Source organism: Anastrepha obliqua, chromosome 1 (genome assembly GCF_027943255.1).
Source record: "Anastrepha obliqua isolate idAnaObli1 chromosome 1, idAnaObli1_1.0, whole genome shotgun sequence".
Classification (NCBI taxonomy): Eukaryota; Metazoa; Arthropoda; class Insecta; order Diptera; family Tephritidae; genus Anastrepha; species Anastrepha obliqua.
Genome location: NC_072892.1, coordinates 65,851,536 through 65,879,509, shown reverse-complemented (window position 1 = coordinate 65,879,509; position 27,974 = coordinate 65,851,536). Strand labels below are relative to the sequence as shown.

At 36.6% G+C, this 27,974-nt stretch overlaps 1 protein-coding gene across 1 annotated transcript in view; it reads right to left on the bottom strand.

Moving 5' to 3' along the window:
• The window catches only part of LOC129253421 (uncharacterized), a 227,452-nt gene extending 205,298 nt beyond the window's left edge, over positions 1-22,154 (bottom strand). The window contains exon 1 of the mRNA XM_054891789.1: positions 22,059-22,154. Within this exon, the coding sequence (XP_054747764.1) occupies positions 22,059-22,154 (96 nt within the window). The remainder of the gene's footprint in view (positions 1-22,058) is intronic.
• Positions 22,155-27,974: the final 5,820 nt, after the last annotated feature.

The following is a 27,974-nucleotide window of genomic DNA, read 5'->3' as shown; positions in this document are numbered from 1 at the left end:
AAGGGGATCGAGTGAGATTATAGAAGTTGAAAAATAGGGTAATTAGAGAATGTTCAAATGAAATAAAGCGAAAATAAAATATTATGTAGCAAATAAAGAAATAAAAGTTCAATAATGATTAGGTTGGATTAGGTTGAAATGGTCGGAGAAAGTCAAAGTAGCTCCCCCCTACACATATGTTCATGCGTAGAAAGTAGAACACACCCTTCCCCTTACTTCCACTTCATTGGCGCAAGGGACGTTGTTGCGCTTATTTTTTGGCATGTGAGAGGAATCGGCGTGTGGAGTGCAGCACTCTCACGAACGTTGATCGCACGACTGGCAGGCCAACGGTAACTTGGAGGCGAATAGTTGAAAGGGTAAACTGCAAGTAGCGGAAAGGGGTGGAACCAATTGAAAAAAAATTGCACAAGATAGCGCGCAGGCGTGGTTGATGCCCGATGTCCCACGAGGGATTAAGGACCGAAAGAAATAAAAAAAAATAAGAAAGTAATCGGCAAGGCTGTGCAAGAGAGTTTTAATGCTTAGTGGCAGGCAGTAATAATGTAGGATAAAAATATATATTAACTAGGTTAAATATGAATATTAGTTTGGGAAAAAGAAATCCAATATTTTTGCGCAAATGATTTAAAACTGATTTTATGCTCCAACTTTAACTCCTGGGCGAAAATTTGTGGCGTACAATACCATTGGCATTCATGAATACCATGAGTATTGCTTCCTTTTTTTTTTTTTTGAAAAAAAAAAAAAAAAACGACGGGATGTTTTTGGCCTTACTTCTTTCGGAGCTCTCTACTCACTCGCCTGATGTCTGAATTGGGTGTCGCACTAATTAACCCAGTAATGATGCATTTGATGAATGTTGGATGGAATTCCGCCCTGGGTAATCGTGACTTTGAAGATATCAACACGGTTCTATTTTGCGCTAAATTCAGGTTTTTTGGGACTAACTTATCAGCAATACGGCGCAAACCCAAATCGGTAGCTAAAATGTTGTAAACGGATCCATTAGCAGTGATCAAGTCCTCTGCCAGCTCTCTGATGGTTAATTTGCGGTTATTATCAACTTTTCTTGCACTTTATTGATGTTTTGAAAAGATTGCAACACTCTGCCGGAATGAAAATTTAATCCGGAAACAAGATTCGTCACTGTGATTATTCCGATTAAAAAACATTTTCTTAAGAAAATCTATACCAGTGCGACTGTTCAAACCGACCAGGCGGCCAAGTTTCATAATGTGCTGCGGAAGAGGTCGTTGATAAAAGACAATACGAGCAATCAGAAAAAGTAGATGAAGGTTTGTCCGTTAACAAACTGAATATCCGTTTAATACGAATCGTGAGGCAAAAAGGTTAAGCCATTTTCAGTTTAAATTAAACCCTTTTCAAAATAAATGAGACCTTTTTCAAAATAAACTCAAATCTAAAATACTGTTATCTTTCCGGCAACGTTATCGCCATAAACTTAGAAGTCAACTTCGTATTGTTTGAAAATTAAAATACCCTTGTTTCTCTCTTATCGACGGACAAAGCCAGCAAATATTAAGTGTTCATAAGAAAAGTGTTACCATACTAAAAAAAAAAGACCACCAAATATCCCGTCACAAATTTTAAAACACCTTTTGAAAGGAAAATGACAATCTACTTTAATAATTAACACTCAAGCGAGCCGAAAAACGCACACAAAAAATATAACAAATATTTGTTTGAAACCAATCGCTTAAAAATAATGAATCATTATTTTCTTTACAATCGCTTGATTAAGAAAAAGAAACACCGTAAAACTGCCCAATCACCGCTGACGTTGCAGATTTTGTTAATTGCTGCGAGCAAAACGCCACTCGCAGGCAGGTCGCTCTTCTAGAACTGTTTAGCTATTTACATATGTAAAGAAAAAGTCAAGTCGACAACTTCAAGAGGCAACAAACTGTTAAGCAGCAAAACAATGTTGGCCTGAGGCACACTACATCTACATGAGTGTTACAAAAAATATAGAATATATAAACCACAAAATAGAAAGCAAAAAAACCACAAGTAAAAAGACCAACCACCTTCGTAGTGTTGATCGGCGAAGAAAGAAGGCTGCTAAAAGCGCACAAAGTCACTCTTATTGGCTAGCAAAAATAAAGGCATACAAAAATATGAATAAAATAATGCTTAGAGCTCTAAAAAAAACATATAACAACAGCAACAATGTGCTCTAGCCTCTACGCAAACAACCGCTGCGCGAACAGAAGTGGTAATAAAAATAGTCTAACAGCCGCTTGAACTAAAGTGTTGAGTTGAGTTTGAAGAGGGGAATCTCCTGCTCCAAATGGTGTGGCTGTTTATTATGGTAAATGGTGAAGGCGATGGTAATGGTGATGTTGATGACAATGTGGGCGCATTAAGCAGCGATAAGAGTGACCCAGTGGGGATTATAAATATGAAAAGTAAAAGTAGGGGACACTTTCGCGAATAAATTGAAAACATTTATGTTTTTTTTATACAACAAGGTGGTGCAGCCTGACGGAAAATTTTTAATTTTTGCAAATGGCGATGTACATTAATCATATTCGATTCACTTGTGAAATAAACAGCTTCATTACATTAACAAACAGTCAAGCAATGAACCGCGTAAAGGCCAAACAACAAATTCCCATCAAACTAAATATTTTTTCTTTTATAATTTTTAGGAAAAGTTATTCAAAAAATGGATGATTAATTTTGCGCCACCTTGTACTACATACTACTACTTGTATAAACGGCAGCACCCTCCCTTTTAAGATGCTTGGTCTTACGGCTTCAAACAACCCCGAACAAAAGGGTCTTTTTATAGAAAACTTATTCGCGGCAGAAATGCGCTCGGAAGTTTACCATTTATTTACAGTAGGGCAACCTCTATTAGAAAAAAGTTGTTCCATCGTTCATGTTTTAGGCCTGCCTACAGAGATGTGCTGTGAAAATAGAGTCACACTTAATCAGATTGGATTTTAGTTTTTTTTATTTGTACTCGTAGTTGGGATCCATATCACACATTAAGGTGGCGCAAAATTAATCATGCAGTTTTGTTTTGAATAATTTGTTTACAAGAAATAAATAATTGTTTTATTAAATTTTTGATTGATAATTTGTACAAATATTTAAATTTTGTAAAACAAAATATTTAATTTTTTTTACTTGAATTTAAAAAAAAATTATTTAATAAATATCTAGTAAATTATCTAAAAATTTCCATCGCTCAAAATATTGTTTTTTTTTGAAAACCATAATAATTAAAACAAAATTGTTTTAGTAAAAAATAATAATTAAAAAAAATAGTTTTAGAAAAAAAATGATATTAATTATAATAAAAAAAAATATTAAAAACACAATATATTAAAAAATGATTTTTCCTAAAACAGTTTTATTTATGTTTTTACTAAAAAATTATTATTTATTTTATTATTTTTAGTGACGAACTCAATATAATTTTTTTAGTGAAAAAATAATAATTAAAAAAAAAATTGTTTAGTAAAAAAACAATAATTAAAAAAAAATGTTTTAGTAAAAAAAACAATTATTAAAAAAAATGTTTTAGTAAAAAAACAATTATTAAAAAAAATGTTTTAGTAAAAAAATAATAATTAAAAAAAATTGTTTTGGTAAAAACATTATATTAATTAAAAGATATAAAAAAAAAATATTTAAAAAATAAATAAAAAAAGTATTTAAACAAAAAATAGTTGTTTTGATTTTTTACTAAAAAATTATTATTTTTTCATAAAAAACACTATTTTTGAATGATGGAAATCTTTATTTTGACCTTTGCGCGCTCCATTGCGTGTCTATTTATATACTGCAATTGTTTAGTTCACAAGTGTCAAATATGATTGGCGTGCGATGCCATTTGCCTAAATTAAAAGTCTTTCGGTAGGGTGATTAATTTTGCGCCATCTTGTACATGAGCCATATAGACTACAAATTCGCTCGTTGGATTTTCATGCAATTTTAGTGAACTATTTCGAGGAAGTACACGTTTATTTGGATCCGCCAGATGGCGCTGGAATCGGAATATTGCTAAAACTCGTATTCACGCTCTTAGAGTTACCCTGACTTTGCGCCACAAGTTTTCGAAAGAATTCAATTTAGCCTACCATGCAGGCCTGCTTCAAATCACGCCATTTTATCTTGGAAACCATTTTGTCAGGTTTAATATGCATCTGAGTTGATTAGCGTATTGAAACACCCATCGAAGTAACAAATTTTATTCAGCGAAAGACAAAGTGGGGTCACTTGAAATATATTTATAAATATTAGATGTCGTTATAGTACCCTAAATGCCTTATTATACTGTTTACCAACCTTTCCCATATTATTATTTCCCCCACAATAATTTACAGGCTTAACTGCGGTAGGTATTCAATTGGATGGCCTCAGTACAGAAAAATTACTTTGTTCGTTGTTAAATAAATTGGCTTTCTTTGCCTCCGACCAAGGATTGTTTTGTCACTTGCTCAAAAATATTTTGTGCAAAAAAAGCACTCGTTACCATTCTTAAAGCAATTTAAAAAAACAACATCACATGGTGCGGCTAACTTCCAATGAATTAAATGAGATATGAGCCTTGTGGTTTATGTATCGAAGACTCTAACATTTATTTATTTATTTATTTATTAAGTAAATCTGGAACTACATGATTTCTTACAGACTTCAAAAAACAGGCAACTTTATAATTTTCACATAATTAATATTTATTTAAATAACCCAAAGCCATGGAATTCTCTCTCTGTCTCACATTCTCTTCATATGATGGCATGCACAGTTCTATCTCCCTGTACGAAGAACGGATTATTGCTCCACAGGAGAAGTGGAGAGTCCATTACCCCCGTTATAATATCAAAAACAAAGCAGAATGAGAGTATGACCACACTTCCACTTAGTAAAGGTTTTAAATTTATTAATGCACGCCTAGATTCATACAAAGCAATCGGATCTGCGAAATTTAACGACTTCAGGGCAAAACAAAAAAAAATCTTTTGAATGCGTTCAAATCCATTAATGCTCTTAGAGGCAAGACTATGCTCTAGATGCCTTGGGCTGTTATGCAGTGAACGTTTCCACTTACTTCATAAGCTGATTGAGAGCACTGTTGTGTACGAGTATACTAGTCGAATTAAATACTAAACAAATAAGTAACATAACTCGGTTAAATAGCATCAAGCTCCTTGTAGTTTGACGGATAAAAAATGCTAGATCGCTTTAAACTCTCCAAAGCTCACAGATATGCACAAATATACGCGAATTACTTTATCAAGCTCATTTTTCTGATAGACCCAAGTTAGATTACTTTCATGCCAGTGACAAGTGGATTGAATATTCTGGCGATTAGCGAGTGCAAATTATTTTTATATTACTTCAATATGGCTAGACTAATAGTTAACGATAAGCAATCGAACTGCTATCTTTCTCAAACAATTTAAAAAATGAGTCAGAGAAAGGTGAAATGAGTCAAATTTATTATAAGTACCGCAAGTACTTTAAGTGAAGAGCAATTCCGTAGCTATTTTAAAGTGAATAAAGATAGCACTATAAAATGTCTTCTAATTTATAAAGCTCTTTACTAACCGAATCAAATGTGGAAAAAAATCAAGATTTTGATTTGGGGTAGTCATGGTGAGGCTTTTAGTTTCCACTTGTGATTCTCAGCTGCTTTAATCGAATAGAAGTTTAGTTTATTTTTCTAAGAAAGTTTCAGTTAAGAAAAATTGGCAAAAATCGCGTGCGTTTTTTGCAATTTTTTTTGCGTGCAATAATGAGAATTTTCTTCCTTATAATTCGAAGTTACTCCCACAATTTTGTTTTTCACTATAGCGGATAGCTAAACCTGGTAATCTATCAGCCTTGCGGTTAGATAGCCCAAAATTTGATGTGATCCCCCACTTGTAAGGCAACCTCAATGCTTACACCAAATTTGAAGTAGAAGTTCGGCATCAACACCGTTCAAAACTGTATGCACCAACAACTATATACACTATATTTTATATATCTACTTACACTCAGTACACAAATTTTCGGCACAGTGATTTTTTACAGTATTCATTGCTTTTTATTCAAAATTTTTTCGTTAATTTTGTATGAAAATATAGTTTTTAGTATAATCGATTCCTTCAACTCCTATTTCGAGCATAGAGTGTCAAATCACAAAATGGCGCAAAATTAATCACCCTATTAAAAAATTTACAATTTTTGCAAATGGCGTCGTACGTCAATTTCCGTTTCGAGCCATAATTGACACATCTGCAGTATACAAAGGGTCAAAATAAAGATTTTCATCACTCAACATAATTTTTTTTATTTAGTAAAAAGAGTTACTCAAAACCAAAATTAATTTCTTCAATCTTTCGCCACCATGTTTTAATCGAAGTTTCAAACTTTGCACAAAACTAAAAGGAAATACATTAAATTTCAGCAGAGTTTCGAACATTTCTCATATTTTCTATAAACATTTCTGGTAAGCAATTTTATGGATTTTCCTGATTTTTAATATTTTTATTTTTAATAATTTTCTGGAGTTTTAATAGTTGTTAATAATGTTTTTGTTTTTTAATATTGTATTTTGTTCTTCTTTTTGGTTTTTAATACTTTTTTGATTTTTAAAATTTGTTTTTGATTTTAAAAAATTTTTTGATTCTTAATATTTTTTTTGTGTATAATAGTTTTTAGTATTTTTTGTTGATTTATTAATACATTTTTTTAATAAATTATTGGTTTTTAATTTTTTTTATTTAAAATTTGTCTTTATATTTGTCTTTTTTTAATATTTTCTTTATTTTTAATAATTTTTTTGATTTTTAGTATTTTTTTGATTTGTAATATTTTTTTATTTTTTTGATTTTTAATAATTTATTTTGGTTTTTGATAGTTTTTATAATTTGATTATTTTTAACACTATAAACTATGTTTCTTTTGTTGTAGTTGTCATGTAAAAGCTTCGTTCGGAGTCGGCTTAAAACTGTAGGTCCCGCCATTTGTTTAACAACATCAAGACACACACCACAAATGTGAGGAGGAGCTCGGCATGGAAAATATGCCAAAACTTTTTTGCCACACTGTACATATTTTATTTCGAGACGCTTAATATGAATTAATACAAAATAGCTACACGCCCAAAATGTCAAAAACAAAAACATCAAAATGCTAGTGTTTGATGAGTTCATTTGCCCAATCTACGATTGGTGCACCAGTTTCCGAATTAATTGAGTGGCAAGTTATGTGGAAAGTTGTTTTCTTGTAATTACTGAATTGACAAAAACAAAACAAAAACTTTCATTGTGTTTCTCGGATTGTTGATAATGCTTGCGTGCATTTGACATGAAAGCAGGATTTGGAAACTAGTTATTATTACTTGAGCTTTGCGGATCAGAGTCGCTCGAAATGGCCGTACTTCTAAAGTTTACCCCGGCACTCATCACTTATGTATGAGCATGGACTTGACTTTAAGTGCAATATAAAACTAATTTCATAATCCGTTCCAGTATTGCCATTATTCGTGCGCATATGAATCAAATAAACTGGATGCGCCTGCACAGATGGAACGAACTTAAATTAAGTCACTGATAAGAATTTGCGCAATGAACCAAATCGCAATTAACGCGCTCGTAAATTGTAGTAGTTACCAGTGAGTTAAGATCGCAAAACATATTCCAAAAACTTCCGACTCAAATTCTGTAACTGCACTTGGAACTCGTATAATCCCTTGCAGTAATACGAAAACTTTCCTTTGCTCCCCTCACAACAGAATGCCTTGCAAAGGGCGATGGAAATATTTATTCAGCTCATAGATTACTAATTGACGGGCTAGTAAATGGCATTAGGAGTAGCAATGGCATATCAACGCACGTAACATTTCGCAATAAAAACATTAATAGTGGATTGGATTACCTGCCATTGTCTCACACTGGCAAGCGCAATGCACTGCAGGCAATGAGGCAGTGGTCTGTTTCATTCTAAATTGGTAAATTGCTGAGATAATAAAATATATTAGTAGCAAGCGAAAACTGACACCACTGCCGAGGGCAGATTGACTAGCTCTAGCAAATTGACAGAACAGCTATCGAGGGGAATTACTTATGCAGTAACTGTAGTGTAAGACGGGCCGATAAAATATAATCAAATTATGTCCACAATTTCCAACTGGCCCTTTGTCAGCATTTCTGCATGTGCGATGAGTAGGCGTCGCAGAGTATGCACTAAATAGGTATTAGCCATCAATAATGACTAGGAGGAAAGCCGTAACTCTATGTACTTTACGCACTCTACGTACACATGTACATACACACATACACACACATGCATGCCAGTGAGTCGCGTTGCTGATGACAATGACGTTGGTGTTCCGCTGATGATGACGATGGTGGCGATGGTTGAGGATGACTGCAATTTTGAAAGCATTGATGGTGTGGAAAAAAGGTGGACAGACGTACAGAATGTGGCACGTTGTGTGCGATAATATGTCAACAACAGAGCGCTACCCACCTTGGGTACCTATTAAATCAAGCCACATATTGAAATCAACCATGCAATGAAAAATCGCTTTGTAAATACCGGCCGAGTGACAGACAGATTTGTAGTAAAAGTGGATGTGAAGAAGGAGGAAGACATCGAACGACGACGCCACATTGACAAACGATGATCAAACATAAACATATGATGAACAGTCGATGACGGCGTATAAGTGCCACGACGAACAGCTGCCGCTGGGCAGGCGCTAACGCACAAGCAAACTCGTATTGCAGAGCAGCGTAGCGAAAATTGGGTCGCTGACTACTGAGTGGTGTCGAGTTGAGTTGGCATTGAAGGACGCGCAGAAAGTGCATTAACAACTTGTCAAGTAAAGGCTAAGAAAACGGCTGGACTACTGGCTGGACGGTAGCCAGGGGTAGTTGGGTCGGTCAATGCGGCAAGAGATTGCAAAGGTAAGTACATTTGTAGTTGGTCATCTGCCAGCCAAGAAAGCCGTCTGGTCGCCCTACGAGGAAAGGTTAGCGGGTTGTTGGCATGCAATGAGCGACCACGCGACAGGGTGGTCAGCAAAGTGAACTGTTGCGTTGTTGGTACATACATACATACATGTGTACGTACATTGTAAGCAATCCCGTCACATGAATAGTCACACGTTTCTGCGATTACGCGCGTCTGTCCGCTGGTCAGTTGGTTAGTCAATTTATTGGCCGACTGATTGAGCAGCAATGTGTGCGCTTATGTGTCAGCAGATTGACTAGTTGGTTGGCGGAGTTCGGGAGATCTGCTGTGTGGTGCACGCGTGTGTGTGGGCGCGAGTTATCTGCGCTGAATCTTCGGTAAGCGAATTAAACATGTCAGCGGCTGAGTATACAGGGAATACGCAGTGCATGGATACGCATTTCGCAAAATAAAAGTAAAAATACCAAACAAAAGCACACTCGCATACTGGCTAGAAGCATAACAATAAGTCAATAATGAGCCATGTAGAATGACATTGGGCAGGCATGAGGAATGTACGAATGGAAACGCCTGGCTGTCACCTTCCGGTTGGGCTGAGTTGGGCGACAATGGTTCGTACAATAGAATTTGACAAATCTTCCGGGCAAATGGTAGTATTGTGAGGCAGACGCATTAACGCGGTTGTCAAGTACAGAAAGCATGCAGAAAATTGCCTGGCAAAGCGGCAAATCTGTTGCGTGCGGCGCAAAGGTGTAAGCCGTTTGAAGCGTAGAAGCGACGGAAATACTTTGGCGCTCAGTGCTCGCAGTGACACGATGCTTGCGGTGCTGGTGATGGCGATGATGGTGGTGGCGGTAGTATTGATGAGAGGAATGTCGTTGAGAATTTAAAATATGCTTGCTTGCGGTCTGCGTGTGTGTGTGTGGTGGGAATGAGGCGGCAATGCAATTACATACGTGTCAACCCGAAGCAAAAACTGAATGGACAAACAGTGGTGGCAAACACGACAAAGTACGTAGAGCGGAAAATGGCAGACTGCGGAGCGAAGCAAGCGAACTGTGTGCATATGACCGCAAAAACCACGCGTTCACAAGATAGCCACAGCCGCCGCAGGGGCAACAAAAAGAATCTAAATAAAAAAAAAAAAAAACACACACACACAAATTGTGAGTAGTGAACAGATTCAAGCAAACAATGAAAAACAAATGTCACCAGCAAACCGACGAGTAATGGAAACTGGCATTTTTACCAATTCACGCCAAGCTTTACAGGCGTTTTATGCAGTTCTCCCGAGTACAATTATTCAGCCAAGGCAATGAAAGCATAACAATCAGCGCGCGGGGGGTTTGATAAGTCCACCACACACACACACACACATATATATATATATATACATTCATAGGTTGATAGCTGTTTTCCTATTAAATACATCACGCATTTGAAAAAGTTTCGACTTTTTTTGCTGATGCTTTCGCACAATAAAATATTTGCGCTTGGACTGGGGAAGATTGACAATACCAAATGTGTCCAAAGGGAATCATATGTTTGAATAGAATAGAAATGCGAAATTTAGTTAGGAATAGGAATTGTCTAAAGAAAATGGCAGTCAGCGTTTGTGCCAACAAAAGCTTATGTTTAGGTTTCTTTGGACGTGGCAGGAAGAAAGAGTGCCAAAGCAACAGACACAAGGCAAGCAAAGTTGGTATGACCCAACAAGCGCTTCCGTGCCCATACAAATCCGTTGGCTTTCGGTTTACAAAGGTAGTTAGCGCTAAAGTAATTGGAAAGAGTGAAAAGTAGTGGCATGGGGCAGCATACTAATGAGCGTAAGCCTCAATGACGGCCAGAAGTTGAACAATAGGCAATTTAAATTAAAAGCGAATGGGGCGGCAAAAGTTTGTAAATGTTATTAAGGACTTTGTTTTCAGCGCTGAAGCTGAACGCACGGGTGAACTGGGTAGTGTAAGGGGAAGATGTGTAGGTTTCACAATTTCGTAGATGGATTACTAAGTGAAATAAAGTAGCGTAAAATTAAATAAATAAGGAAAACTAAACCAAACAAAGCGTGTTACGCAGAGCGTTAATGAATGTTGCACAAAATTGCACATCGATATGGGAATTAAAGAGAAACACGAAAATCGTGGTTAGCGTAACTAACGAAGCTGAGATTGAACGAGGGTTGCATCTTTTAATAAATCAACGTCAATACATAACTTACAAATCGGCAGCTATAGCTTTGAAATAGTCAATGAATTTAGGTATCTAGGAGTTGTGCTGAGCGCACAGAAAGATGCATCTATGGCCATGCAAGACAGGATGCAAGATGCAAATAAATCTTCCTTCGCGCATACAAAACTGATGAAGTCGAGATTACTTTCTAGAAACCAGAAACTACGAATATACAAAAGTGTCATAAGATTTGCACTCACATACAGGTGCGACATCTGCGTGCTGAAATCCAATGAAACCGATCAGTTAAATGGTTTTGAAAGAAATATAGAGCTATAAAAAATCTTCGAAATAAATTCACTAGGCGACAGAAGAAGAGGCCGCCCGAGAAAACGATGGTGAAATGAAATTGAAGGCGACTTTGCAGCTATGGGCATATCTGATATAAAACGAAAATCTGATAGCCGAGTGACATGGTAGCAAATTGTAACGGAAGCAATGGTTCACCCCGAACTGTGATGCTATGATGATGTTGATGCCTCCAACGAATTCCGGCAAAGACGACCAAAATCAATACTTTTAGTGGAAGTTAAGGAGACATATATCTGTAAAATTTCGAAAAAAAAAAATTTTTTTTTCATAAAATGTTTATATAATCCTTTAAGAATATGTCAAAAAAAAATTAGAACGTAAATTTAAGTATTTTTATTATTATAGATCGTCAACCGTGACGATTCTATTCTTTGCGTTCGAGCGCTGGGAGAGGTACATATATTTACATTGTATTCAAACTTTAGACGCGTTTTTCTCAAAACTATATTTTTCGAATTGGCGTACACGATAACTCCAAAAGTTATTAACCGATCACCTGAAATTTTGCACACATCTTTACTTTTTGTTATTACTTTCTATGTGAATTTACAAGTTTTTGAAAATTTTTCGAAAAAATAATTTTTTCGAAGCAAAAATAGTAGGAAAATTCGCCCCAAAACTCATCTTTTTAACCATTTTATTCCGCGAATTTTTTTTTCATTTTTCTTTAATTCATATAGAAATTATGACATTAATAAACAAAATAAAGTAAACAAAAAAAAATTTTATTTTTTTTGGTATTCAGGTCACTGACGCCGATGCTACAATGCCCACCGATTGAGAATCCCCGCTGCGACCCTCCTGGAAGAATTGAGTAGACATCCGCCATTTTAAATGATTAAAACAAAAAAAAAATTATATTAATTTTGGAAAAAATATATTGACTTCTTCATTTTAAATAATTTTAATGAAAATCAGGGCAAATATGGCTGTTTATCCCTTATCTATCCCCTTAACGATGCTGCGCGCAAAATATTTGAGCAGGAACGTCTTGTCACATACAGTGAGATTGAGGCATCCTTGGGCACACAATTTAAAAACGCACTGCAAACGCAACTTGGCAAATAGCTACGAAAATCGGTTCAAACGAATGCAAAAGTGCGCTGATCATCATTGAGTATATTTTGAAAAGCAATAAAACCGTTTTCAACCACCACTGTGCATTTTTCCAATTTTAGGTCAGAAATATAAATAGCAACCCTTGTATAAATAAAATTAAATTATAGATTTAATAATTAGACAAGCGCAGCGTGTAATCAAATAACTGATTCCGATGTCCGATAATAGTATTATTAAAGAGTTTTTTATTTATGAACGCTTCCAATCTACATACGAATAAAAAATTATGCGATAATCACACTAGAGCGCAACACCATAAATATGAAATGAAGTAAAAGGGGGTGGAATTCCGCTTTCACTGGTAGACAAGTGTATATACACATAATTGGCGCTCACACCCTTTTTCGGGCGTTTGGCTAAGCTCTTCTTCCTAAGTGCGGTATGCGTATCGAGAAACCTGCAGTTTTAAACCGCCCCCGAACAGCAGATGTTGGCAAAGGTTGGCCATTGCCCGCCGAGGGCGAGCACTTTTAGAAAAAACTTTTACTATCATTTGGTGTTTCATGCCCGGGTTTTCGGTATACAAGTCTATAGCACGGTTTTTCTGATATGGGAAATTTTTAATTTAATTAAATTCAAAAACTATAAAATAACAAGAACAAAGAAAACTCCTAAATAAAGTGCATTATTTTGATCCCGATCCCGACTACGAACCCGATCTCGGTCATCTCGAACACATTTGAGAAATAGCCTATCCCGCCAAACTCAGTAAAATTTAAACAATAGCCTAACCTAATAAAGAGTTATTATTATTTGTAATCAAATTCTGCTCAGACTTGCATAAAAATTTACTGCAAGAAAAGAAAACAAAAGAAGCTTGAACGAAATGTTAGAAAAATTAAATTAAGTAACTAAATTGATATCATCGGTATTAAATTAAATTGTTTTAAAAGACTAAGTAATAGGTAAATAATGAAAAAGGTGGTAAATAAAGTAAGTGATTTCGATCCTGATCCTCGGAAAATAACCTCAATAAAATTTGGTTATTTGGTGTTCATATCCAGGACAAAATCTGTACCCCCCGATACTCACCTAACCCAAAAATCTACTTGTTATTAGTGACCGGAACAAGTACTCGTATTCTTCCACTGATATGAGCCGCAAAGCAGCTACAAAAGTAAGTAAGAATAAGCATGGGCTCGAAATAAAGTATTCGAGGTTTTCCCGTCAGTTTAGTGAATTTCAGTTTTCTAGGCCATATAAATCAAACTTTCAAGCTTTATACAAAATTTAGAAAAGTTCAACAAATTTCCATCTAAATTTTAAGCTTTTAAATCATAGTGCATTTAATATTAAAGTGCAAGTTTTATGCGGCTAAGGAATCGCGTTGAGTTAATTTTTTTTTGTGGTGGCGCCGCTGACAGTTTTTTCATATAAGAAGTACAATTCGTAAAAAGTGGGCAGATTCTTTTTAATTATTTATTTTTATATTTTTTATTTTTTACACGTTTTTATTTTTTTTTTTTACTTTTTTATTTTATTTTTTTATATATTTATATTTTTTTTTTGTGGAAACGATCTTACGTATTTTTTTCATAAATTCATTTTTATGATATAAAGTGCCATATCAGTACGTAATTGCAAATTTTCATTAAAAAGTTCATAATTTTGATGACAATTTGTTGATTTTTTGTATTTAGTTTGAAAGCTTAATTTATATAGTTAAAAAATAATAAAAAAAAAAAATTTTAAACCATATAAATCAAACTCAAAACTATATACAAACGCTATATTTTGTGCCATCAAGGCAAAGCTGATAGATCTTATAGAATAAGATGCAATGAAGAGATCGAACAGCTGATATCAGGTCAAAACATTGTGCGTTTCGCTCTAAAGCTCAGCGGCTGACATGGTTCGGACACCTACTGAGGATGGATGACAGCAGGATTATGAAAAAGACCTTCAAATCCTTTATTATGGGCAGTAAAAAGCATGTCAGACTGCCAAGAAGATAGACATTCGATGTTGATGCAGATTTACGCTCTATAAATGCTAGGCGAAGCGAGGCAAAGAACCGAGTCGTATGGAGCGCAATTGTGAGGGCAGCACTGGCTCACCACGCGCTGTAATTAGGATGAAGCTGAAGATATTTCGTTTTCGAATTTCAAGCTTTCTAAAACTAAGAATATCTCTACATTTCGTAGCATATTTCTTGCGCTTTTACTTACAATTCGCACACAATTTTCGTTTCCAGTTCGTTTGGCGCTTCTCAAATTTTTGCGCACTTCACCAAAAAGCTCTTACAAGTCTAGCACTACTACACTCGTTATTACTGCGCCTTCGAGTCAGTCAACTGCTTGCTGCTCCGTAGAATCACTGCAAACGATTTGTTTTACCAATTATGTTAGCGCGCTGGGGCGGCCGATGAATTGCAGTTTTCTGTTTCAGTTTGGTTTTTTCTGTTTTTTTTTTTCATTTTTCCCTTTTCCCTTCTTCTTTCTGCCAGACATTGTGGCACCGGAAACCGTAGCTCAACATCGCTCGCCGCCCACCCGCGCTCTTACACTTGTTCCATTCTGTTCCGTGCTTGTTATAAATCTTCCACATTGCATCACTTGTGCTTCCGCCACGGAACCAAGCACTGAAGTATGTAGTCTGTCTACTTCCTCATGTATGTAGTGGCATATACTTCCTCAGACAAGCCGCACGACCGCAACCAGAAGATCATAAATCAATTGACGCTACGCAAGCCAAGCAAACAAAATTGTTTTTCCCAGCTAATCTTTTTACAATCCTCATTTGTGGCGCTACAATGGCACCAATAAAATGTGCAAACTAAAGAAACCGCCGCATTGCATGTTGTTGTTGTTTTATTTTTTTTTTTGGTCATGTTTTTTTACTGTTCTTTATTGCTGCTGTTGCTGCTACTGTTTTTCGGTTTTCTGGTTTTCTGGCTTTTGGTTGTTTTTTTGTTTGTTTGCTTTATTATAATATTATCCTGATTGATTTCCTTTACGACCAATTGAGCGCTCACCCGCTTCGACGCATTTTATTGGCCTCCATATCTATTAGAGCATAAGTGTATTGTGATTTTATGGCATCTCAGCGTTTTGCCATCGAGTGGCATTCTTATTTAAAGCGTTTAAAGTTGCATTTGTCGTCGGCAGCGCAGTGGTGTTGTAAATGTTTGTGTTATCTTTGGAGTTTGTTGATTTTGGTTTTGCTTTTTGATTCTCACTCTTCCGTGCACTTTAGCCACATTTGCCATTGGCTTGGCTTGGCTGTTCGTGGCGCACTTAAGCCGCAGGTATCATTTTCCTATTCCCAGTGCAGTAGTTAGGAAATTGTGTCAAAATTGCTTTTGTAACGATAGCAATCTGACACCGGGGAGCGATTGCTTTTGGCGAAGTTCAAAGTGCGGCAGCGGATGGGGATGTAGGTAGCTGGTAGAAGGTTGGAGTTATGGTTAGGTTAGTTTTTATTTGCTCATTATGGTTACAACTGTTTGTTTTTGGTCTCAATGGCAGTTAGCAAATGGAAACGGCATATGTATGAGTGTCCTGGCCCCTGTCAAAGTTGGTTGTTTTGATTGCACTTTCACTTTCTCTTGAAAGTGAGTGGGCGAGGCGATAAGTTGTATTGGACTTCAGAAACTTTTGATATGCTTGTTAATACTTAGGTTTACTTGCTGTTAAACTGTGTAATTGCAAATTAAGGTTACTTAGTGCTAGGGCACTTACTTTTATGTCAGTAAATAATATATTATGACAACGTGGCTATCAGCTAAAACAAAGGAATATAATCTGTAAGAAAGAACAATAATAACAATAATGAAGAAAATGAAAGCAAATAGTTGGCTGTATAGGCGGGGAAGAAAATTTGTCAAAGAAAACTTGCCACATATTACAACTTCTTTAGCTAACAAACTGGCTGAAGAGCCCACAAATTGCAACTTCTTTGGCTAACAAACTGGATGAAAAGCTTAACTCATCAAATACCTGCCACTTGCAGAAATTGAGCGGATCAGATGATCAGCCCATTGTTAAAACATGGAAAAAATGCAACTTGATTAAAATCTGAAGTTTACGCTCACCTAATTGCTATTCCAAGCTGTGCTAAGCACGAACGTCGTTTGAAGCACAAAAACTTCTTAATTCTCTTGCCAACAAGTACTACTTTGGACTATGTAGACAACTGAGCAGTAAAGTTCTCTCTCAACGAACAAAGCTCACACTCTCTATAAGGCTCTCATCCGGCACTGAGTCGTTATAGAAACTGAATTCTGTGCAGCAAAGCAGGTTGTAGCAGCGCTCTGAAGTTGGAAAGATAAAATTAATTAAAAATAGGGGCGCGTTTATGCTAAATGTGGCTCTACAACTTAGTGCGCTTTTTTTTAAACTAGTCAGTGGGCGTAACTAATCCTCGTTCCAAACCTACTTTTTTAACGTGAATGAGAAACGAAGGTGGCTTCGTGAAATATTGTAGTTTGGGTCTGGCTCGAAAAGTCCAAAATATCAATTGAGTATTGAGAATCGTGCGGAAAACCAAACACGCCGAAAATGATTAAATAAAAATAAAAAAAAGTAAATAAATGAATAAAAAATAAATAAATAAGAAATAAATAAATAAACAAATAAAATAAACAAATAAAAAAAATTAATAAAAATAAATAAAAAAATAAATAAAAAATAAAAAAAACTAAATAAATAAAACTAAAATAAAATATTTCAAAATATTAAAAATAAATAAATAAAACATTAAAAGAATAAAATATTAACACAAAAAAAAAATATTACAAACAAATTTAAAAAAAAAAACGACCAAAAGAAATTATAAATTAAAAAATAAAACAAAAAAAAAGCAAATGGAAAAAATTCCAGAATGCGCTTTTAACATTTCATGATATCAGATTTATGCGTTTTACTATTAATTCGGCGTATGACTTTTTGGTATGAGTTTTTTTGGCCTTTAATAATTTCGGCGTTATGGAGAAGTCTGACTTTTTTTCGAGTTATCGCACGACCAAAACCGACGAAAAAAGTTAAATTAAAAAAAAGTAAAAAAAAAACTAATAATAAAAAAAATTATCAGAATGCGCTTCAAAAATGGGTGTGGCTTTTAATATCTCATGATATTAGATTCATGCATTTATGTATTTCGCGACTTATCGCACGGATGCCTTCAAAACTATGACTGTTCGGCTTTTTTCTGTTCAGAAGAGGACTTCTGTTTCGGCGTATGAGGCAGTCCGTCATTTGTTTTTTGGATTTATCGCATGAAACTACTTTCGGTTTTTTCTTTCTCATTAGCACACATATTATTTTCAACCCGATACCTTTCTAATAGCAGGTTGCGCAAAATTAATCATCCAATTTTGTTTCTGAATAATTTTTTTAATAAAAAAACAAAATGATTTTGAGTGATGGAAATCTTTATTTTGATCTTTATGCGCCCTGTCTTGTACACAACTATCGGATATGATTGTCTATTTGACAAAAATTATTATAAATTTTCATATAGGGTGATTAATTTTGCGCCACCTTATACTGCTCTCTTTAACCCTCCGTTGGACACCTTTTTTAAGACCGTCGGTTGGGCATCCGGATTTGACCTTTTTTTCGTCCTGTCTAAGGATCCTTTTTAAAAGGTTATATCCACAAATCGATTGAAAATTAAATTTTAGGAAGCTACCTGGAAGCTCGAGTCGTTGGCTATAATAGAAATATGTTAAATTCACGTCCAAAATCGAAAAATTCAGTCTGGACAGACCTGGGTGCCCAACGGAGGGTTAAATTACATGGAAAGGCAGGGAAGTGTACGAGTAAAACGCAATAAATGGGCAGAAAAAATAAACAAAATAAAAATATGTAAAAAAGACTTAGTCGATGTTACTTTTTTAAGTGGCTTGTGCTTATCTAATCCACCTTGTAATGCAATGTGTAAAGTCCCTGAGAGTTCAGAAGAGTTTTGTAATAATTTTCGCGTTCGCTCAATGCTAGTTTAGGTGAGTTTAAGGTATTAAGGATATCTTCTCTGCAGTTTTTTTAAGACTAACTTCTTTCTTCATTGATATATATAACAAACGGCTCCATAACAACCCTGTTCTTCCCTTATCGCTTCTTTTTTTAGTGATGCTGTAAAACCAAGTTGGGAATTTAATACAAACTGCACTCGAAACCTTTTGACGCGGCACACCGTAATCTAAATCCCAATAGGCGGGCGTTAAAGTTGTTCACTTGAGTTTAAATTGTTTTTTTTTTTCCAAGTTTGCAAGAGTATACATTAGGGTACCCCATTTAAAATAAAAACCAATTGGTTTTTTCAGCGGAATTATAAAATTCACTATATAAGTTTGGAGAAAAAGAAATCCATTATTTTTGCGTGAAATTTTTTCGCGAATGGTTTACAACTGTTTTTATTTTCTCGATCTTTAGCTCCTGGGCGATGCTACGACTACTAACATGCCGGCCAACTTCGACTATTTTTGTGATTTTATTGATATTTTTTTAACATCAAAAACGCCTGTACGAAATCGATGAAACCAAAATTGCTTGTAATTACCTGTTACATTATCGGCACCATTCAAAATTTCAGCATTTTCGCAAGAAAAATTAAAGAAGAAAAAAAAATTTACCAAAGAAAATCTGTAAAATGTACCAATTTTCTCTTTTTTTACTTACATTGTTAACACCCTGTAACTCACAACTGAATTGAACAAACAAAAAACAGCAAAATAATTTTTTTAGTGTGAAATGTCGCCTTGACAACGAGCATAAACTTGAAATTGTTTGATCGATACTTTACGAGATATCGATCACTACAACCATCTACCGAGAAAATAATGGATTTCTTATTCCCCAAACTAATAGTTTAAGATTTCCGTCAAAATTGAGAAAAATTAAGATTTGTTTCGAAAAAATGTTACGATTTACGTGAGTTGAACCGATTTAAAAATATATAAAAAACTCGAATTTTTTGTAAATAAAATTAGTTTTCAAAAATTTTTTTCCAAAAAATCAGATGACAGAAAAGTTTAAGCTTAAGTTTAAAAGTTTAACAAAGTTTAGCGATGCAATCAAAATAATACTTTCAAATGGACCCAACTCACGTAAGTTTTAAAATTTGTTGGAGATATTCGGGCGCGAGTCTTAAATTTTTAGAAATTTTATAATTCTGATAGGAAAGCAGTACCGATATTTTTTTGCTTTTTAATATATTTTTTTATTATTATATTTTTTTGTTGTTTAGTATTTTGTTTTTTGCTTTTCATTCTTTTTTTGGAGTAGTACCGATTTTTCTTTTGCTTTTTAATATTTATTTGTTTTACTTATTATTTTTTTATATATGTATATTTTTTTTATTATATTATATTTTTTTGTTTTTTAATATTTTGTTTTTGTTGGTTTTCTTTTTTCTTTTCTTGGAGCAGTACCGATTTTGTTTTGCTTTTTAATGTTTTTTTTTGCTTTTTATTCATTTTTTTATTTTGTTTTTTTATTCTTATTTTAGAGATTGTTGCACCCTAGTTTGCTAAATTAATTGCAATTACAGCAAATAATTTTCTCACGCCACCGACAGCGTTTTACACCCTTTATTACATTTTTAATATGTGCATATTTTCGAAATCAACTACCTAACCACACCTTCGATTGCTTGTAACTAAGCTTTTGTTCCATTTTCGCATTTATTTTCAACTAACGCCCACTGCGCGCCTGACCTCTAAATCCTATTACACCAAAAGCAGAGGACGGGCGGGTAAGCGTCGAAGAGGCCAGCCAACAAGCCAACAAACAACCCTTTAAGCGAAAAAATAAACTACTCTAGCAAATAAAAAATACAAATTTTATAGCAATAAAAATATGCCATGGGATATCGATTTTCAAAAAGTTTTCGGCCGGCAGCCAAGGTGGCTTTGGCATTGTACTACTTAGCGCTTTGATGGTGGCGGCCGCTTGATTGCAAGCTGAAGCTGGCCGCTACTACGGGTGGTCCGTCTGTCTTTTTGGCGCACTTTGATAGGGAAAGAGAAGGTATGCGTATGTAAAATGCGGTATGAAAAAATGGTACGAGTACTCGTCCTCATATGGGGAGTTTGAGTGTCATGTGCCGTGACACGCGTGAGCTACCGCCACCGCCAGCGCTCTTGCCACCATTTGTGGCTCCTGCGAATTAATGGGCACGCGCGTCCAATGGAAATTTGTGTATTTATTACCGAAAGTAAAGAAATTCCGAGAAATTAAACGGAAAGAGCAAAAGCAAATACAATAAAATAATAATAATATGAATTTCGCAGTAGACATGACGATTTAGAGACGACAGCGTTCACAGTTTAATGTGCTAAAAATGCAGCGAAAGCGAAATCTGATATTGAACGAGGACGGGTAAGCGAAATAGGCTGGCTGGCAGGCACAAATAGCGCTGAATACTGCACATAAAGAGCTGAAAGAAACCATCGCATATAGAAAGGGGGGAAAAATGACGGGAAAAAGCATGCGTGCACATACTGATAGCAGCATGGATTGCAGTGTGTACTTGCTGAAGTATTGATTGCGAAGCTCAGCAGAAATAATATAAAATTACTAGACGGAAAGGTAGCTAGAGCGTTGGCTCCCAAAGTTGGCTGGCTGGCTGGCTGGTTGGTTGGTTAGTTAGTCGACTGTGGCCGGGAGTTTAATAAATCGCAAATCCGCAGAAATGTCAATATTTGACAGCTTGCAAACAAACACGCACATACACAAACACATATACGACAGGCAGGCAAATGCGCAGCACAAACAAATAGTGCGAAAAAATTTGCAATGCCTTTTTTTCGCATTTGCTTTTTGAAATGCAAATAAATATAATTGCAGGCAGCTGATTTATTCGTTTCTCCTTTTTAGTTAGTTTTTTTCTTTGTTTTTTGTTTTTTTTTTGTTGTGTTCATCATCAAGTGGCTAACAATAGGGCAGTCTCGTATTGCGCACCGGATTTGGCTGCGATAGCATGAGAAAATGGGTGCATTGCATGCAGCGTCGAAAATCACTGCAAAAAACCAACTATGCGAAGTCGTCACCGGACCCCCTTGCCGCTATGCACGTATGCGCATATCTATGTATGTATGTATGTGTGTGTGTATGCACATGCCCGTGTGCGCAAACATACATCACTCTTGTGACATAACCTAAATTCTTGGACAATCTACAAGTACGACTAGTCGCCTGTGTGTCCAAGTGTATTAAGAGTCTAAATAAATGCGTTCATCCATCCGTTTTCATTGTTGCCGCTGTTGCCGCTGTTGTTGTTGTGCGGTTGCTGATATTCGTCGTTTACAATGAGACGCTCAACAACTTTAATTGCCTGAGAAGCAGCAGTGCCAGCAGCAGCAGCAACAAAAACCAAACACGTACAACAATAACAACTTCAACTTTTACAAAACTAAGCGGCAATACTTTACAAGCAATAAAGAGGCCGTCAAGTTATACTGCATATAGCCGCGCGATTGACCTGCTAACTGACTGGCGAACGGACTGACTGACTGGCTGCTTGGCCGACTCTTCTTTCATGCCGACAATCACGCGGAACACGGCGGACAGCCAAAGGCGCGCAGGTGCAGCAGCGGCGGCTGCAGCCATTCAATGAATTTGCAGCACGAATGGTGTTTGCCGACGGCCAGCGGCGTTCAGAAAACGGCAAATTGGCTCGATATCTAGCCAAAGCAACAAATAGCTTTAAGTCGTACAGCCGCTCAATCGCTCCGTCAGCCAGCCGACCAGCCAGTCAGTCATTCGCTTAGCCATTCAGTTATCCAGCCGTTTATTATTGTGTGTATTGTGGTGGGAACAACCAACATGCAATCAAATTTGAGGGCTAATGAAAACAAAATATGTTTGTAGAAGCGGCTAAAAAGTCGATTGCCCACGGGCAGCAGCAACAACAGCAGCAGCAGCCACATAGAAGATGAATAACAAAAAAACACAAAGTGACTGCCACAAGCAAGCACAGCAAATAAGCTTCATCATGAGCACTAAATAAAAATGCAGCATGCTAAGTGCCCCAACTTCAGCTAACCGCACTCGCAGCTCGGCTGCCCGCGGCTGTGCTGTTCGCCATCCCGCCGCTGCGCGCGCTTCCTGCAGAAAAATAATGACTCTGTGTTCAGAAAGCGGCAGCAGCGCAAAAGTAGTACATATGAAAAGCTGTCTAAAGTACCCACCAAGCAAACAATTGCTACGCGCCGCTCCTCTCCCATCCTCTACGTCCCCCGTCGGCCAGCAGAAATTGCCAGATTCACGCGTTTTTCTGCACTTTCAAAAAACAAAAATGAGTAGATTTTTTCTCAACATTCCTTTAAATATCTGCAACCACAGCTTCCAAAACCGGCCAACCAGCCAAACAGCCAGTCCATCGATGTGTCCCATCGGCGCATTGCGATGTTTGTGTGGCTCCCTGTGCACCTATGGCACCCTCGACGCAACAGCTAGCGGGTTCTTGGCTTGTAAACGCGCTACGGCTGCTTGTGAGCACGTAATATTTGCTAAAGTGTGGTGGTAAATGAGGTGTTTTTTGCGCCGCACTTGCGGGCTATAGTAATAACAAAGCGTAACTGTGGCTTTGCATTGTATTTTGCTGTGGCAGGCTGCGTGGTTAGCTGTTGTTAGATGGAACAAATGTTGATATAAACGAGACAATGAGGCGAATGTGATGTGATGATGCGTTGAATGTAGTTGTTGGCTAATGTTGATTGGCCATGCACGGTGGTGCAGAGGTACTTCTAGATGGGTTTCATATTGAATTTGAAAAAGTTCAGTTGAAATTTTAACACTCCGTTGTGGACCTTTTTTAAAACCGTCGGTGGGGCACCCGGGTCTTGCCTATTTTCGTGCTGTTCGACGATCCTTTTTAAAACGTTATATTCATAAATAGATAGAAAATTAAGTTTTACGAAGCCAGCTGGATGTTCAAGTCGTTAGCTATAATAGAAATATGTTAAATTCATGACCAAAGTCGAAAAAGCAAGTCTGGCCAGACCCGGGTGCCCAAGGGAGGTGCCTTTAGGTCCCTCCATTTGTGAAACAACTTTAAAACGCACGCCACAAATAGGAGCAGGAGCTCGTCCAAACACTTAACAGAACTGTGGGCGCCGAACAAGAATGGGAGAATATGGAAAAATTATAAAAACAACACACGAATAAATGGGCAAGTGTGACGTCACATACATAGTAAAATTCTCTGAGAGCGAAATATCGCTGCGATATGGGCGCCACTTTTGTATTTTGTGCATCGTGAGGAGTTAGGTGACCTCTTAGGCATTTCTTGGCTCTTCTGTGCGCTCTATGATTCGAGAGTTGCCAGTGACCTGTAGGTAAAACACGAGTATAGGCCAGCAAGCCTTACAAAAAATTAACTCGTCTTATGAGTCCTCCATAAAAGGGTTCGTTCGGCGATCTCTAATATTCGAGAAATACCTCATCCTTAGTTTCATTATTTTCCATGGTAGATTTTGTTCAAGTTGTATTACAAAAATTTTCTCCACAAAAAATTAGAGTAAGATAACGAACAAAATGTTATAAAATATGAAATAAATAATGAAACAGTTTTTTTAAAGAAATCAAAATACGTATTTCATGTTTTTTTTAATTCTAATATATGTACAATAGATTAAAAAGGAACCAAAGGACAAGGCTTTGAGGATAATTCCATAAAAATTAATTTTATATTTCATACGTGAAACATAACCAAACAATAAATTCATACGAAATAATTGTAAAGTAGATAAAAACAAAAAAAAAAAACAATAAAAAAATATTTAATAATGGGTGCTGCCCCGCGATTAAAAATATCTTCATTTAAACGGCCGTACAGCATTGAAGAAATGAGCTTTTGCAGATACGTAACTTCAATTTTGTCGCATTCTTCCACAAACGCTTTTTTTAATCAATCAACCGTTTAATTTGTCTCTCATTTTGGTAAGCGTTACTATATAGTAGACCCCAAACATTTTCAATGTTTTCAATGGGGGTTAAATCCGGGCTACATGCCGATTTTTCTATCTTCGAAGAAGCCAAGAGTCAGTTGGATCACGCTGCTGAAATATCCAATTTTCTCCCCAAAAGCTTTCCCTAAATTCGATTAAAACACTATCAAGAAGCGCTGGGTACATTTGAGAGCTCATGCGATTTCAATAATAGGTGACTTCGCATGATGCCCAAAAGCTCTCCAAACCATGAGGGAGCCGTCGGAAAATTGCGAGCATAGCAAGTTGTCCTTTAGCGGCGTGTTTCCCTCCAATACTTCATCTTTCCGTCTGTCCCGTCCAAGCTGAAGTTTTTTTCATTACTAAAAATGACGTTAAGCCAGTCTTCCGGCCAAAATTTATATTTGTCAGCGAGTTGCAGTCGGCTGTAACTTAGTTTCATGCAGCTTTTTTTTCGAGTTCGATGTTATCGTCGGTACTGAAAATTTGCTGACTCAGTTGCTTTTAGGGACCTCTAATGATAACTGGTACTTAATGTAACCTGCACTAAACGACTTATTAACTGCTAAATGCTTAACACGACGCTTTGTTCGCTCATCAACAGTAGAAGGACGGTCACGTTTTACTTGCTTTAAGTAATCTTTGGGATTTTTAACAATCTTTACCACAGCAGTTGCACATATTTCAGCAATTTTTGCAATTTCCTTTACTTTTTCCTTCCTTCCTCAGATTCTGAAAGTTAAATTAAGTTTTAAAATCTGAAGCCTTGTTCCACTATTTGTGGATCGGCAAAAAAGCTCGTGTGCCGAGAAAAGAAGTAAACAAACCTAAAAATTGTCATTAAAAGATTGTCAAAAAAAGATTTGTTCCGCGCAACATACACATATGTTTTGGCCACATATTTCAGTTGAATAGTTTTTAAACCATTTGAGTCATTATTAATTTCGCTGAGGTAGTTATCGAACTAGTCCCATAAAGCCCATTACCTCCCCTCTAATGTGAGTACCGTTCAACTGTATCTGATTGGTCGGCATAGCTTTCAAATCTCACTCCTCTCAGGGGTAAAATTCATTAAAAATGCATAGCTGTGAAGTAGCATTCAATAGCAAAAGCAAATAAAGCATTATTGTAAATTGATGAGCCAAATCGATGTGAACAAGTGGAAATCAATGTTATAAATAGAATATGAAGAAGAAAAGTGAATTGGTCAACGGCAACAAATGATGTTATGTAGCTGAAAGGGTATAACTCGTGGTCATGAAATAGAAGAATAGAAATCCCATTACAAGACAACCTACAGCGCAAAACAAATTATGCCAATTTATCAAAAGAAAGTCAAAAGAAATGATTTGTAAACATTTCTTTTAAGAATAACCCACAACAAAAACAAACAAAAAACGAAAATCCAATTTCTTACAAATCAAATTTCAGCTAAGTACCTTCATTACACGACGATGTCGACAGTCGGTAATTTGCTGTGGACGCCACACTGTGCGAATTCGTGCCGCACACATACACACACTCACGTAACCAACCAAATAAGGGAGCAGCAACGACGGGGAATAGGGTGGGGCGGTTGATTTTTAGATGCTCAGCGTGAATTAAAGATGCAACAACAAATAAGCAGCTGCTGTCGAGCGATCAGATCATGCAATTTCAATTTGTTTTTAAATACATTGATACCGAAAAGAAATCAAAGATGGGTACGCGATGGATGCGTTGAGTGAGGCGTATATACGTATGAGCATCCCTACGTAATTCAATACGCGAGGCGAGCCAAATGAAAGGAAACAAAAGCAAAACAGTGCGAATGTTTGTGTGTATAATTGACTGCCAAACAATGCAAAGCGCGGGGGAGCAGCAGCAGCGGCGATGAATTAACAACACTTAAGTGGTGTACGGCAAAAAGAAAGCAAAATATATTAGAAAACCTTTCCACACAAAACCAATAAAGAGTGAAGCTTTAATAAAAATAAAATATTGAAGAAATTGATGGGTGAAAAAAAATCATTTGCAAACCAAAAAACCAACAAGAGCATGCGAGTAAAGCATGTGTAAAATGCATAAATGTGTAGACAAAAAAGCGTATGGCGAATCAAAATAAGCAGACAACAAATATGTTGGCAATCATGCGTAGCGAAATAAAATTGACGCGCAACCGCAATAAAAAATGAATAAATAACAATGACGAAAAAATGCATAAGAAAAGCAGTCACTAAAAAGCACGAAACACTGATGTACAACAACAATACGCGCGCTCACTAATGCACATTAAGCGCAAACAATGCGATCAACAAAAGCAACAGTAAATTATAAGCGAAGTTAACCGATAAACCGCTGGCGAATTCCCTCAACTCGACACGAGAGAAGGTGCTGAGGTGTTGTTGTTTTAAGGAGATCCGTGCTGATGCTCAGCTCACGTTATTCAAGCTGATTTTTTGCCTTATTTTCTTGTAGCTCTTTTATTGTTGTTATTGCTGCTTGAGGATGCGCATTCGCATTCGCCACGCATAAGTACTCGTACGAGCAGTTATGAATTTCAGTTACAAACGAGCATGTTTTGTTAGTGGTAAATGCATATGAAAGGCGAAAAACCAACAACACGCGAGCAACGCGTATAAATCAGCGCGCAGTAACAACAATAACCACACACTACTACTCCAAGTGCATATTAGTACATTCGAGTGCAAGGGGTATGTGTGTGTATGTGTATGAGGATGTATGCACAAGAGCACTTACTGACAGGCTGCTTGAACTAAACTAAACAACCAAACAAGCGGAGAATTAAACAAGCACATCTACAATACCAACAACAACAACAAGAGCAAAAAGCAGCAGCAGCAGCAACAAAAGGTAATCTATCAGACAACCAGTTAAAAAGGGTAATGGGGCCGCGAAGGCCGCGGAGAGTGCTGTGCGTGTGGTAACAGCCTTAAAGCAAGGCAATAAGTCGAACCACCAACAACAAGGATGATGGTACGGCCCAGGCTGGTCAAAAGGAACAACCAACAGATTGCCTGCCAGCCTCATTGACAACAACAACAATAACAACAACTGTAATAATAATAGCAACAACAACAGCACGCGGTAAATGAATCAGCCACAACAACCACTATAATAATGACTCCTACTTAGTCAGTCAATCTACAGCACGTTTTAAATAGGGAGGAGGTGGAGGAGGAGGAGATAGCAGACGCAGCCACAGCCGCAGCCGTAGCAGCAGCAACAGCGCAAAGAAGACTAGTGCCGACAAGAGTGCCAATGGCAATGTCGGCGAACGTCGATCTTTCATATGGCCAACGCTGCTGCTCTGTTAAACTAAACGGCGGCGGCGGCAATGGTGGAGTGCAAGCAGAATTAAATTAAAGAACAGAGAGTGCGCTTGCGCACAAACAACAACTCACTACACACACACACAGATCCTTAGTCAGTTGCGCACAATCGACCAAGCCAAAGCAAACCAAATGGCCTAAGTGAG